We start from the raw sequence: 12,328 nt of genomic DNA on the forward strand, positions 1-12,328 counted from the left end.
ATTTGCTGAGCAGCAGTGGCTGGAAGGATGGCCTTCAGCTTCGTCCTCTTCTCACTGCTATGTAAGCAAAACGGTGAACGCTCCAGCGTTGAAACCCCGTGTAAAGCTGCCTCTGCTCGAGTCTGAATGAAACGCTTTGGCCATCTCGCCCCAAACTAGTGACCGGCACTAGTTTTGTTGTGTGGAGAGACAATTGGGAAGGAAGCGCTACTTTGGGTAGGATTTGGATGGGTCAAACCCAAGCTTGTAGTCGATTACCAAGGACTGATCTTGAATTTGTGGCTGCCTTCCAGGTCGTAAGGGTAAATATCCAAGCACTGTGCCCAAAAAGAGCTGGGCTTCTCCCAGATTCCTCCCTCAGGACCTATCTTGGCTCTTGTATTAAACGCTTTTCTGCTGAGGGGGTGTGATTTTTCTCGAGGAAAGGCAGTCCTGAGGAAACTGGATGAGTTACCTGGTTTATGCTGGTTTTGATGCACTTGGCTTTCCTCCCACCACAGAGCTCATCAGCCTCGCGGCAGCTTTGATGTGTGTTGTTATGCCCGACCACGTCGACGTCAGCCTCCCGCCGGAGGAGCGAGTCCGAAGACTGATCCAGGTGGGAAGCGCCGTGGAAGTGAACGAGGATGTCCCGCCGCGACGCTACTACCGCTCCGGAGTGGAAATCCTCCGCATGGCGACCATTTACTCGGAGGAAGGCAATATCGAGCATGCCTTTATTTTGTACAACAAATATATCACGTAAGAGAGCGTTGCTTCGTTCGCAAGTAACCCGTGTCGGTACAAGGGGTTGTGGGTTTGGTGTTGCGTATTTTGAGCGTGTCTAAACACTGGGAGGCCTTGCTGAGCTGGAAGAACTGGGTTCTGTCCAGAGCCCTGCTCCTTTTGAATTTCAATTACCGCAGAGGTGAGGATACAGCTGGTGAGACTGACCAGGAGATGTTGTAAAGGCGTGAGGCGCAAGCCCACAAACGCTGCTCACCTCTTTGCAGGAGGTTTGTAAAAGTTCCCTTTGAAACCACGCTGATCATGTATTCCTCTGTCCCTCTGCTAGTGGAGACTCCTGTCAGCAGGAGGGAGGTTTTGGCTCCCTGTATGTTGAAGCTTCCTGGTGGCTTATCACTGCAGAGTGGCTAGATTGGCCTTGATTGTTGCTAGGTTGGCCGTGATGTCATACGGACTGGCAAGGATCCGTGGTCAAGGATCTCGGTATCGAGTATCTACCTGGAAAGGATCTAGGCTGGTTGGTGGCTTCTCTAATAAACCGGCTTCGGAGAAGAAGCCTGCTTTACGCTTAAGTTACTACAGCCTTTTATAGGAGGCAGCAAGTTCCTCCTTCAGGTGCAGGGACCAGTTGTAGGTTTAGTTTTACATCTCAAAAAGAATATAATCCGCCCCCCGCCGCCAAACATGCATGCATACACCCAAGTCCTTCTCAGGAGGGACATGGGGAAGAGTTCTGGGTCCAAAGAACCTGATCCAAATCAACTGGTGAGTTTCTTGGGTACTAAGCACCCTTCTAGAAAGCCCCGGATCGTATATAAACCCAGCCAACACCCTGTTTGGTGTTTCAGCTGCCGGGTCTCCAGCTGTAGGGTCTACATTCCGTGCAGACAAGTGCAGAGCCGCTTATTCTTGCCGTCATCTCTGCAGCTGGCCAGAAACCAGCCATCTTGGGTCTGAAACCCCCGTGCCGAGCCGGAGCGTACACCGTGCTAACGCAGTGACCTAGTGTCAGGTCTGGATCGTGTCTGAGCAGCCTGGAGTACAAGCAGAGTAAACATGTGCCTCTCCGTAGCTGTGCCTGTCAGTGTTTAAAGGGCTGAAAACAGTGATCCTCAGAACATATCCCAGTGTCACGGAGTGTCCTGTTCCTGTAGGTTTTTTGGCCAAAAGCCTGTCCCTCCCGCTTTCGCCCAGTGCCACTGTGATACGGTCTCTGCTGTGCCCACGCTACCTGCTTATCCAGAATGTGGTTGGCATCTCCGTGGGCATTTTCTCTCCCTGCCCCCGTATACAGGGTTCCTGCCCCGTAAATCCAATGCATTTTTCTCTGATTAGCTTTTCTTCCCGCCTTGCACTTCCTGAGCTTTTATGGGCATCGTAGCGAGTGCCCTGGGAGGCTGCACAGGGAGCTGGGAAGTGTAAAACCCTCGGGAAGGTTTCCAGGCTGGTTATGTAGCTGTGGCCGAAGGAGAAACTCTTTAACTAAACAAACGAAGTAAAAGCACCTTCGCTGTTTCATTATAGCAATGATGGGTGCTGGCGTGTTTTCTCTCCAGCAGCTTTCAAACGCTCGTGGCATTTACGTTAGCCTGGCTGCTGGGCTGCCAGGAAGGTGAAGAAACTTTCCCTCAGTGGTGTGATTTCTCCAGTGCTAATGAATATGAGCTTCTGCCCTGGATTGTCCAAAGATACGAACTTAATGTCACCATCTCATTTCTTTAAATGAAGATGTGAAGCTGTAGCTTAAGCCGGTAGGCTTGAAGTGTTTTCTAGATGTCCTTCCCTAAGGGCGTGATCCAGAAGGCAAGAGCGGGGCGCTGGTAATTGGAGCCTCTCCCGGGACTTGCTCTGCTCTCCCCTTTCTAGAAACGGGACCCGAATTCTTCCCCCGGTGCTTCAGCCCACATCTGCAGTCAGTGCTGTGGCTGTCCTTTCTCAGAGCCCAGCTCCCTGGCAGAGTGTGTGGCCTAGTGCAGGTGCTTTCTGCATCAGGCTGTGCCTTCGGGAAGGAGAGGACTCCAGCCCTGAGAAGTACGTGAGACTCTCTTAGCTGGGTGTGTTTGGTGGGAGTGAGCGCATCGTCTTTGGGAGCGAGGTGTAGTCTGTGTGGCTTTAGGAAGCTGGATTTCTCTTTATTTCCCTATACAGCACTCCCCAAGGCTGATCTCAAGGCCTGAATTACACGATGAGATCTGTGTTGTGGCGCCTGATTTGGAGAGCCATCGGTTTTGAGACAATCTTGTCTAGACATGGGGTAATCTCAAGACAGATCCTCACTGAGATTCCCATTGAGGCAGCCAGTTCCCTGCTTGGCCTCCGGCCACCTGCTCGATCTCGTGCAGGTCGTTTGGCTGCACAGCACCTCTTTCTCACGTGGAAATGAAGCTCGTTGCCCTCACGGAGGGCAGGAGGGTGACAAGAATAACCAGGCTGGACTTTTAACATGTGCGTCTTACATCTCCTTGCTTGTCTTTTTGAATAGCTCCTTCTGCATTGATCTGGGTGGATGTTTTCCTTGAATCACCATCAGGCACACTAGGTTTGATTTTTGCTAGAGCCAAATAAGAAAGGAAAAAAAAAAAAAACCAGAAAAGACATGAAATTTCTGTGGTGTTTGGGCTCCTGGTTTGCCTGCGTGGCTATGAGCTGCTGGGATTGGCTCCGGGGGTTTGCGTGGGGTGTTGCAAGGGACTCGAGAGACGCCGGCTTGGCGTGCGTGCTGTAGCAGTACTTAAAAATAGCCTGTGATGTGGCTGCTCGGTGCCAAACAGCTGCTGCTCATAGTGGACTCGGGAGCAGGCGGAGGTTTGAACAAGCCCAAAACTCCTGGTGATGGGATCTGTGGGTTTCAGTCTTGCCAAACCTCAGCTGGGCTGTCGATAGGAAACATGAACCGTTCCTCCCTTCCTCTGCCTCCATCCCCAGCCTGCCGCTGCCTGGTCTTGCCCCAGAGTTTTCCTCTGGCTGCCTGAGTCCTCCTCTCATCCTGCTGCCCACTTTTTATTCCCTTCCTGACTTGTGGAAACCCAGCTGTCTCTGCTGGTTTTTCCATCCTCCCCAGGCCAGCATCTGCTCTTAATCCTTCTTAATTAATCCCTTCCATTTTAATCTGCTAGCTGTTGGCAATGATCACAGCCTTGTTTTGTCTCCTCGACACAGTGACCTACTTTGCAACCACGAGCCGGGAGCAGGGACCTTGCTGGGCATTTCGGATGGAGCGACGGCTTCTCCGTGGCTCCGGGCTGTGATGTGGTTATGCTGATCCTGCAGTCTGGCGAGAGCATCCTCATGCTCTCTGTGGCAACCAGGAGCGTTCAGGCTTGCAAAAAGTCCTTCCTTTTCCCAGAGGACTGAGGTTTTGAAGCAGCTGGGTTTATTTACTGCAGACACACAGAGGCTTCTCAGCGTGAAGAGTGTTCTCACTCTGTCCCCCCTGAGTTTTTCCCGCTTGGCTCTGCTTGGTGTGTTTGTGCTGCTCCCTGGGGCACAGTCTAGTCCTCACTATCCTTATTCCTTGTGCCTGGGCACGAGGCTGCTCTCTAAAGGAGCTGGAGAGCATCCTCCTTCGAATGCTGAAGCGGTGTAGCAAAGAGCCACGAAAGAGTGCAGGGTTTTTTGCATTACGCCCACAGGCTTTGTGGACACTCAGAGCAAGCACAGCTCCACTTGCAGGAGACAAGGACCCAACTAAGCTCACCATGAGCTCACCCTGAGCGCGGTCAGCTAGTGCGCTGCTGGGGACTTGTTCGCAGAGATAACTCAGGGATGCCTGAAGCCTGGGGAGCCTCATAGAGCTGAGCCAGAGTGAATTGCCCCATGTTTGCGGGCTTTTTTCCTTGTTCTAGTGCTTGAGGTACTCTTTCTCTGCATCTTCACCACTGTGTCCTGCAGAGCTCCCTGGAAGGGGGGAAACAGTTATCCCATTTGTAGGGAAGCCAAAGATTAACCTGTTCGTAGTGGTGCAGGGAGCGGGGTGACGTTGACTCAGTCTTGATTTCCCTTCTAGAAGTCTGCGCAGAAATACTGCCGTGACCTTCTGGGGTGGTCGGACCACGGAGCCAAAAGGCTCCTGAGGCAGCAGGTGGGGATGTTGTGAACTTGCATTTAGCTTACCTGCAAGTTTTCTCTTTTCGAGGTCTGAGTTAATTTCCCCATCTCTTGCACAAACTGTTTGTTCACCTGTATTGAGTCAGCCGAGTCCTTGAGCTTGTGCGTAATCCCCTTGGATGCTCGCAGAGGTGTAGGCAGGTGTGCAAGGACCTTCCTGAAGCGCTGCCAGCGTCCTTGGTGTTTTAGAGCAGCTTATTAACGTTTCTGTTCAAAACAAATGTATTTATCCCTGAGGATCATCTCCAAAGTCCAGGTGGAAGAAAAATCTCCTATGCGAGGTGCTACCCTGGGACTGAACGAGATCTCCTGTGTGCCATGAAGAGCTCAGAAGGCCGTTACATGATGGAGGGTTTCCTGCAGAAAGGCAGACGACTGTCCTGATTGTGGGGAGCACAGGGCTCAGGGAGGTGGCAAGGGGACAGTGCTGGAGGGGAATGATCCGGACCCCCAAATGCCGCTTACTGTCTTGTGTTTGTCCCTTTCTGCTGTGATTCAGAAATGCAGTTTCTCTCTTGTGTTTACAGGCTCTTCATTGAGAAGCTGCCACAGCACCGTGATTACAAAACTGCTGTCATACCCGAAAAGAGGGAGACAGTGAAAGTGAGTATTGCCACGTCTTTAAGGGCTGCTGTCGGAAATGTTTTGGGTCATCGACCTTGGGTTTTCGTGGCTCTGGGATGAGTGATCCACCCAAACACTCGGAAGCCTTGGCTTGACCAGGCAGTCCTGACCCCTTGGGAGTTATGGTTTGGGTTCTTCTTACCCCATTGTACTTGCGCTGGGCAGGCTGTTGTTGTCCAATTTACTTTCTGTTGAGCACTGGGGTGTCCTTTCTTTTCTGTTAAACCCCTTGCTTTTTAAAGACCACGTGGCTTTTCCATGGTGGCTGGATGCTCAATGTGGCGGTCCTCAAGGGGATCCTTGGAGATTGCTCACAGCCACAAGAAGCTACCGCTCCTCTGCTCAACATTGACCAGAAGAGCAAAGGACAGCGCTGCCTAGCTCTTGCTCAGTGTTGTTGGCGGTGCTGTCCGTGCCACCCGGCTACAACGTGCCTGTCTGCAGCCTGTTCACACATGGTGGTGGAGCCGCTCGGCCCTTTCTGCCTCGTGAACAAGTGGATGGTTTAGAATCTCTGGGTGCTACATGTCCATTGATTCTTGCATCTGTTCAGGTCTTGTTTTTCTTGCCTTGGGGCTATCACACTCTTACGACTCTGTTTCCTCCCTTCAGAAACTGAAAGAAGTAGCCTTCCCCAGAGCTGAAGAGCTCAAGGAGGAGCTATTAAAGAGGTACGCCAAGGACTATGCTAAGTACAAGGAGCAGAAGGTGAGTGAGAGGAGACTGGAGGCCTGTGCTCCCCAGAAGACCCTCAGCCACAAAGGCTTTGGAAGAGGGCAGGTCTCCAGGGCTCCCTGGGTGCTCTGAAATGTGAAGTCTGGGTAGCCCCAGCTTGCAGGCTCCAGCCTCGTCACCTGCAGCACAGGGCTGTCCCCATCATGTCTCTGCTGCCATTATGTAGGTGAATCTGTCCTAGGCGTCCCTGCATCTCTTTTCATTGTGTATCCTGGAGACAGTCTGAGCTGGGACTGTTGTTTGGTTGTTTTTTCTCTTTGTCCCAACATGAGGTCTAGGTTTTATGATCCAGAAACTCAGCAGGCGGCTGGTAACAGCATGGGCAAGGATCTGGGGTCCTGTGGGCAAAGCAGAAAACTCTGCAGTCAGTTTTGCTGCGGACAAGTGCGATTTTAGAGATAGGATAGAGGGAAATCAACCTGGAATTATATTTCTGTGGAAGAGGGAGGGTAAGGCAGCAGTTTTACTGCCCTGGTCTAGCTGGCTCTCCTGATGGAAGTGCGGATCTCTGTTTTGCAAACTGAAACTGCCTTGCAGGGAGTGCTGGTTGCTGGTTACCTTTTGCAGACCCTTTAGAAGTAGTCTGGGATTGCTGAGGGTCTGCAGTGCATAGGCTTCGTATTCTGCCTCGGGCTAGTGTTCCCCTATCTGCTGATGTCCCTTGGCATATTTCTCCTTGCAGAAGGAGGAGGAAGAGGAATTTGCACGCAATTTGGCTTTGCAGCAGCAGCTGGAAGAGGAGAGAAATCGGGTAGCCCTGATGAAGCAGCAGCAGGCAGAACAAGAGCAGTTTCATGCCTTCGAGGAGATGATTCGACGACAGGAGCTGGAGAAGGAACGTCTAAGGATAGTGCAGGAATTTGGAAAGCCAGAGCCAAGTCCCGAGTCTCTGGACGGACCCCTCATCCCTGATGTGGAAAAACCCCCGACTGATTTAATCCCGAAGGTTCCCGTCTCTCCAGTTCACCCTGCAAGTCCATCAGCGGGGACTGTCTCATCCAAACCTCCTGTTGTGGACAGATCTTTGAAACCTAGTGCTTTGGGGAGCACGGAAAACAGTTAGTATTTCTCAGTGCACCCTTCTCCCTTGCTGGGGCTAAGCCAAACACGGCCGAGGAGCTGATTTGTCTGGGAGGCTCTTGGAAGTATCTGATCATGGCTCCATCCCTTCTGGGGGTTTGGCCTTCCAAGTCACTGGATGTTCTCCCCGTTGTCCAGTAAAGGTTTGCAGGGCTGGGGAGAACTGTCTCCTCTTGGGAATTAGTCTCCCTACGCTTCTCCAGCCCAGTCTCCTTGCTGATCTAGAGTCTGCAGCCTATTTGGTTTTCCTAGATCCAAATACTTGTTAGAGATTGGGGTTTAGTTCCTGGCTAGGCTGATCGAATTCTCCTCCTGACTGAATTCTCCTCTTCTGCCAAATATGGCTCCAAAATACTGATTCGGACACTTCTAAATGACTGGTTCTTGACCAGTGGCACATCTTTCTTTAAATGACATTTTGTAAGTGTTTGTGGTTTCATTTTCTTTAACAAAATACTTGGGTTTTGACACACTGCTGAAGGTCTCTTTCTCTCTACGTGTCCCTGTTTTGAAAGAGGTAGTGAGTGTCCTTTATGAAGTGTCACAGTGACTTCATTTATCTATGAGTACTGTTGTAAGGGTAGACATTAGAGCAGTTAATGTTTCCAGGCTGAATTTTCTCAGTCTAGTCCCTTCAGATACTGACCCGAGGGAACATTTCTCCAACGTCCCCGACTGTCATTGCTCATTGTGCTCCCATTCTCCCCACAGATGCAAGTATGGATGTCCTTCGCCAGGTCATCGTCCCTAGGGAGCTCTGCCAGAAATTCCTCCAGCTGGCTGATGCCAACACGATCCGGGGCGTGGAGACATGTGGGATCCTCTGCGGTAAGCTGGTAAGGCGGTAATCCTAATTAAGACCCTGGAAGTGGCGCAGGGGCCTTTTGTCAAGGTGTGCAATAGCTTTGAGAATGGCTAGAGGACCCTGATTTTTGCCACGGAAGGCTGTAGTGCAGTTTCACTGACAACTAAGGTTTCATGTGAGCGTTAGGGACAATCTGCCTCTCCTTTTCCTCCCTTTTACGTTAGGATTTTCTCCCACCAAGCCACCAAGTCCCTATGAGTATTGAGCTTCTTCTCTCCTGTTGAAGACTCCCTGCTGGCTACCTGCTTCAAGCACTCCCACGTTGCTGGTGACAGGCAGCTCTGGTGACTTGTCCTTCTGGTACCAGCAGGACTGAGGTGTCCCAGCTGTGAACTAGGACCCTCACCAAGACAAGGCTGTGCAAACACCGACTGGAGACAGTTCTCCCCCAAAGAGTTTGCTTGTGCAGGTTTCTATTGGCAGGGCGCGCCGGCACACTGCTTTGCTTGCAGAAGTTTGCTTTGAAATGAAGTTGTTTGATGTAGCAACTTTCTGCAGTCCAGCTGCTTCCAGACACTTGGTGATTATTTAATTATGAGGCATCACTGCCCAGTGAGTGGAGAGATTCGCTTCGGTGGGTGTCCAGGACTTCTCTGAGCTCTTGTGGATGCTCTGCACGGCAGGGAAAATGACATAGAAAGCCGTGGGTCGTGCTCAGACTCAGAAAATCTTGCGACTCCTTTGTCAGTAACTTGCAGTTACCATTTCTGTGACCTGTAAACAGACGGTAGAGGCATCTATGGGCTTTTTTCCAGACCTGCTGTTCCCCTGGCTGGGCCCCTGAGTGATGAATGCAGAAGTACCATGTTCCCAAAGCTTAGGAAATTACCTTTGCACCAGTGGGCGGCAGCAGTGTTTCCTGCTTGGGGGGTGTCCGGTGGGTAACAGCCTCCCTGTGCTGCCTTGCAGATGAGGAACGAGTTCACGATAACCCACGTCATCGTTCCCAAGCAGTACGGAGGCCCCGATTATTGCAACACGGAGAATGAGGAGGAGCTCTTCGTGATCCAGGATCAGCACGGCCTTGTTACATTAGGCTGGATCCATGTGAGTCTCTTGTTCCTGTTTCACTTCCCAACTGGCCTTGCATTCAGCCAGGAGGGAAAGGAGTGCGTGGAGCAGGGCTGGCGGAGGAGAATTTACTGGAGGAGATGACATGGAGCAGGCAGCATCCTCTGGTGCAGTCTCAGTCACTGCTCACGCTGCTGGAGAAATCCAGGCCTGTTTTAAGTTTGGATCCCTTTTTAAAGCATCAGGCCCTTTGAGAGTGGGATATTGGGCATGAAGCTCATGTTTCAGCCAGCTCCAGAGGTGTTGTCGGGGCATCCTGAGCTCCTCCTGTCAGCGCAAGGACTCTCTCGTGATGCGTCCCCGTAGTAGTTCGCGGACAGCTGTGTGCTGCTCTGCTGCGGGATGTGCCAGTTCCAGATTCCTCCGCTGGCTTCAGCGCTGCCCTGCTGCCTGTCCCCGCGGAGCCTTTGGCAGTCGGATCGGTGCCAAGCAAAATGTTTGGTGCTGCTGAGTAATCTCTCGAAAGCAGCAGCTGCCTCGCAGGCTTTGACAAATAAATGCCTGCTGCGTGTGCCTGATAAGTGCGGGGTGTCTGCTTTTGGTGTTGACTGTTCAGTGACGGCCCTGCAACATCCAGGGACCCTCAAGAATCCTTTTGACTTTTCTGCTGGTCTCAGTAACAAAAACCTAACAAGCAAAAGGGGAAAGACCTTTCAGCAAGAGTTAGGCTGTGAAATCTAGCTGTCATCCGGAGTTGGGTGGGGTGGTGGTTGTCTGTGATCGTACAACCCTTGGTAGTCATGGTGGATTGAGATATCTGGAAGCGCCTTGGCAGTATGTTACGTGCCTGGTGATGCTGTGCCCCAGGGGTAGCTGCACTTCAGAAACATGTGGAGTGCCCTGCAGGGAGGCATGCATGAAAGCAAGGACTGCGTTGTGCCTTAAAGCGTGGCTTTCCGTGGGATGTGGCCAGAAATGTAGAGCTCCTGTACTTATTCCAAATGGAAAAGAGGGCAATCCAAAACCTTTTTCAGTGTGGAAGCATGTACTCTGTGCCATCTGAGGAGCTATGTCTCTTCTCTGTTACAATATTCTTTTGGCAGACGCAGTCCTTTTGGACTAATCCTCCAGCACTGCTGTAACTTTCTCTCTTTTATACTGCCCTGTGTTTCAGACTCACCCCACGCAGACAGCCTTCCTCTCCAGCGTCGACCTGCACACGCACTGCTCCTATCAGATGATGTTGCCAGAGTCCATTGCTATTGTGTGTTCTCCAAAATACCAGGAGTAAGTATGGATGTGGGGTGAGGAAGGCCTTTCCCTCTGCCTCTTCAGAAGGTATCGAAGGGCTGTTTACCGCAACCCTTCCTCTATTGGCCTCCTGATGTGGGAATAAAATGTCAAGTCACACAATGAAAGTTTTACCAAGAGTTGGAAGATCATGCGTGATTCGACAGCTCTTCTGAGCTGGTTCGGGGGGGGTCGTATCTGGGCCATCGTTGCTCACCCGTGAAAGGAGACCGGTCTGCAGCCGCAGAGCTGGGGAGAGGAGTGTCCCGGGCAGAGGAGCGTCCCACGGCATGCGTCTGCTCTCACTTGAGATGAGCAGACTCAAGCGTGCTCCTTCAGACACAGAAGGAGGTGCTTCTATTTGCAGAGGCTTGAGCCTCACAGAGCGTGTGTTTATTTGCTCTAGGACGGGGTTTTTCAAGCTGACAGAGCATGGCCTGGAGGAGATCTCTTCCTGCCGGCAGAAAGGATTCCACCCGCACTCCAAAGACCCCCCTCTCTTCACTGTAAGTCACCCCACAAGGCAGCAGGAGCTGTAGGACCGTGAGTCGGCATACTGGACACTTCACTTGAATTTATATCTGTGTCGAAGTGCTAGGCTGTGACCCAGGACAGGAGGGTCAGCCTGGCAGGGGCTTGTCTCTTCCTGGAGTTGAGATGCAAAAGCTTTCTAACTTGTTAGCATGTGTTGGAGGTGCGATGCAGAGCACTTCTCTGTAGAAACAGGTCAAGACAGCGGCAAAGGCTTGTATTTGAGAGCAAGAGAGACTTGTATTTGTGTCCTGCAACGGTCTGTGTGGCACCGGGCAGGGCACAAGTTCCTGGTCAGAGAGGGCTGTTCTGTGAAGGACGCTGGGTGCAGGTTGTGTCAGGGTGTAGAGGAGACTCACCTGAGCTGTGGGAACATCTGCATAACCCCCTGTCCCCTCTTTCTCTTCTTTCTTCCAGACCTGCAATCATGTGTCGGTAGTCGAAAGAGATGTGGTCCTGATGGATCTCCGATAGGCCTCTTGCCTTAACCGTTTACAGAAAACCATCTACCTTCCTTCTAGGCCTAGGGACTTCTTTTTTTCCTCCTGTAGCAGATGATTTCTGCCGTGTAGTGATCCTTCCCCTTTGTCCCCCAATAATCGCGGTGAAATCGGTACCCTGACCTCAGCGGGAGCACGTGAAACCTCAGTGCCTGGCGTCAGGCTGGCGAAGCGGTGCTGAGGTTCAAGGTGTGGGGAAAAGCTAAAAAAGCTAACTGGAAATTTACAGACAGAAGCTAACACTGAAACAATTGTTTAATACTCTAATCTATGGCTTGAATAGCTTCTTGGCGGGGTTCCCTGTGATTTGCTGCAACCATGAGGTGTGGAAACCTCTTCAAGTGCTTTCCAAAGTGAGATGTGCCCAAATTAACCCGTGCTTTGGTTTGCCTCTCTCTCTGGGTTGCTGTGGTCTCAGTGCAGCTGGCTGGAGTAGATAAGTCTTTGCTATAATTTAAGATTAAATCTTCCTAACCCCTCTCACCCCGAGCAAGAGCATATTGCTGCTGAGCCGGAGCGAGTCCTGCTTGCTGGTACTCGGGTCTTTGCCCGGTGAGGTAAGAAGGGGCCCAGCCTCCTTGGGGAACTCCTATTTCAGCATTTCAGGGAGAAGGTGCCTGGATGCGGCACTGCTTTGCACAAGCTGCTTCATTCCAGCAGTGGTGAGGGGTGTCTAGATACTTTATTCCTTTTCCTGGATGGGGGATTCGCTCCAGCCCTTAGGCTGACCAGCAAGGACTTGGGTTCGGCTTATTGTTGGTGTTACGGTGGAGGAGGCTCTTGGTCTCTTGGCTGCAGTGCTGTCATGTGAAAACTCTGCAAGGCCATCGCCTCTCTGAGACGGGACTCCAGCAGCTTG

General features: G+C 51.7%; 1 protein-coding gene across 1 annotated transcript; it reads left to right on the forward strand.

The window, feature by feature from the left end:
* The first annotated feature begins 487 nt into the window (after window positions 1-487).
* STAMBP (STAM binding protein) lies at window positions 488-11,537 on the forward strand. Its single transcript, XM_009581270.1, has 9 exons — window positions 488-741; window positions 5,361-5,436; window positions 6,070-6,165; window positions 6,875-7,250; window positions 7,984-8,108; window positions 9,047-9,184; window positions 10,323-10,435; window positions 10,845-10,944; window positions 11,387-11,537. The coding sequence occupies exons 1-9, from the start codon at window positions 527-529 to the stop codon at window positions 11,441-11,443; spliced, it is 1,296 nt and encodes a 431-aa protein (XP_009579565.1). The 5' UTR covers window positions 488-526; the 3' UTR covers window positions 11,444-11,537.
* The last annotated feature ends 791 nt before the right edge of the window (window positions 11,538-12,328 follow it).

This window comes from Fulmarus glacialis, unplaced genomic scaffold (genome assembly GCF_000690835.1).
Source record: "Fulmarus glacialis isolate BGI_N327 unplaced genomic scaffold, ASM69083v1 scaffold34847, whole genome shotgun sequence".
Taxonomy (NCBI): Eukaryota; Metazoa; Chordata; class Aves; order Procellariiformes; family Procellariidae; genus Fulmarus; species Fulmarus glacialis.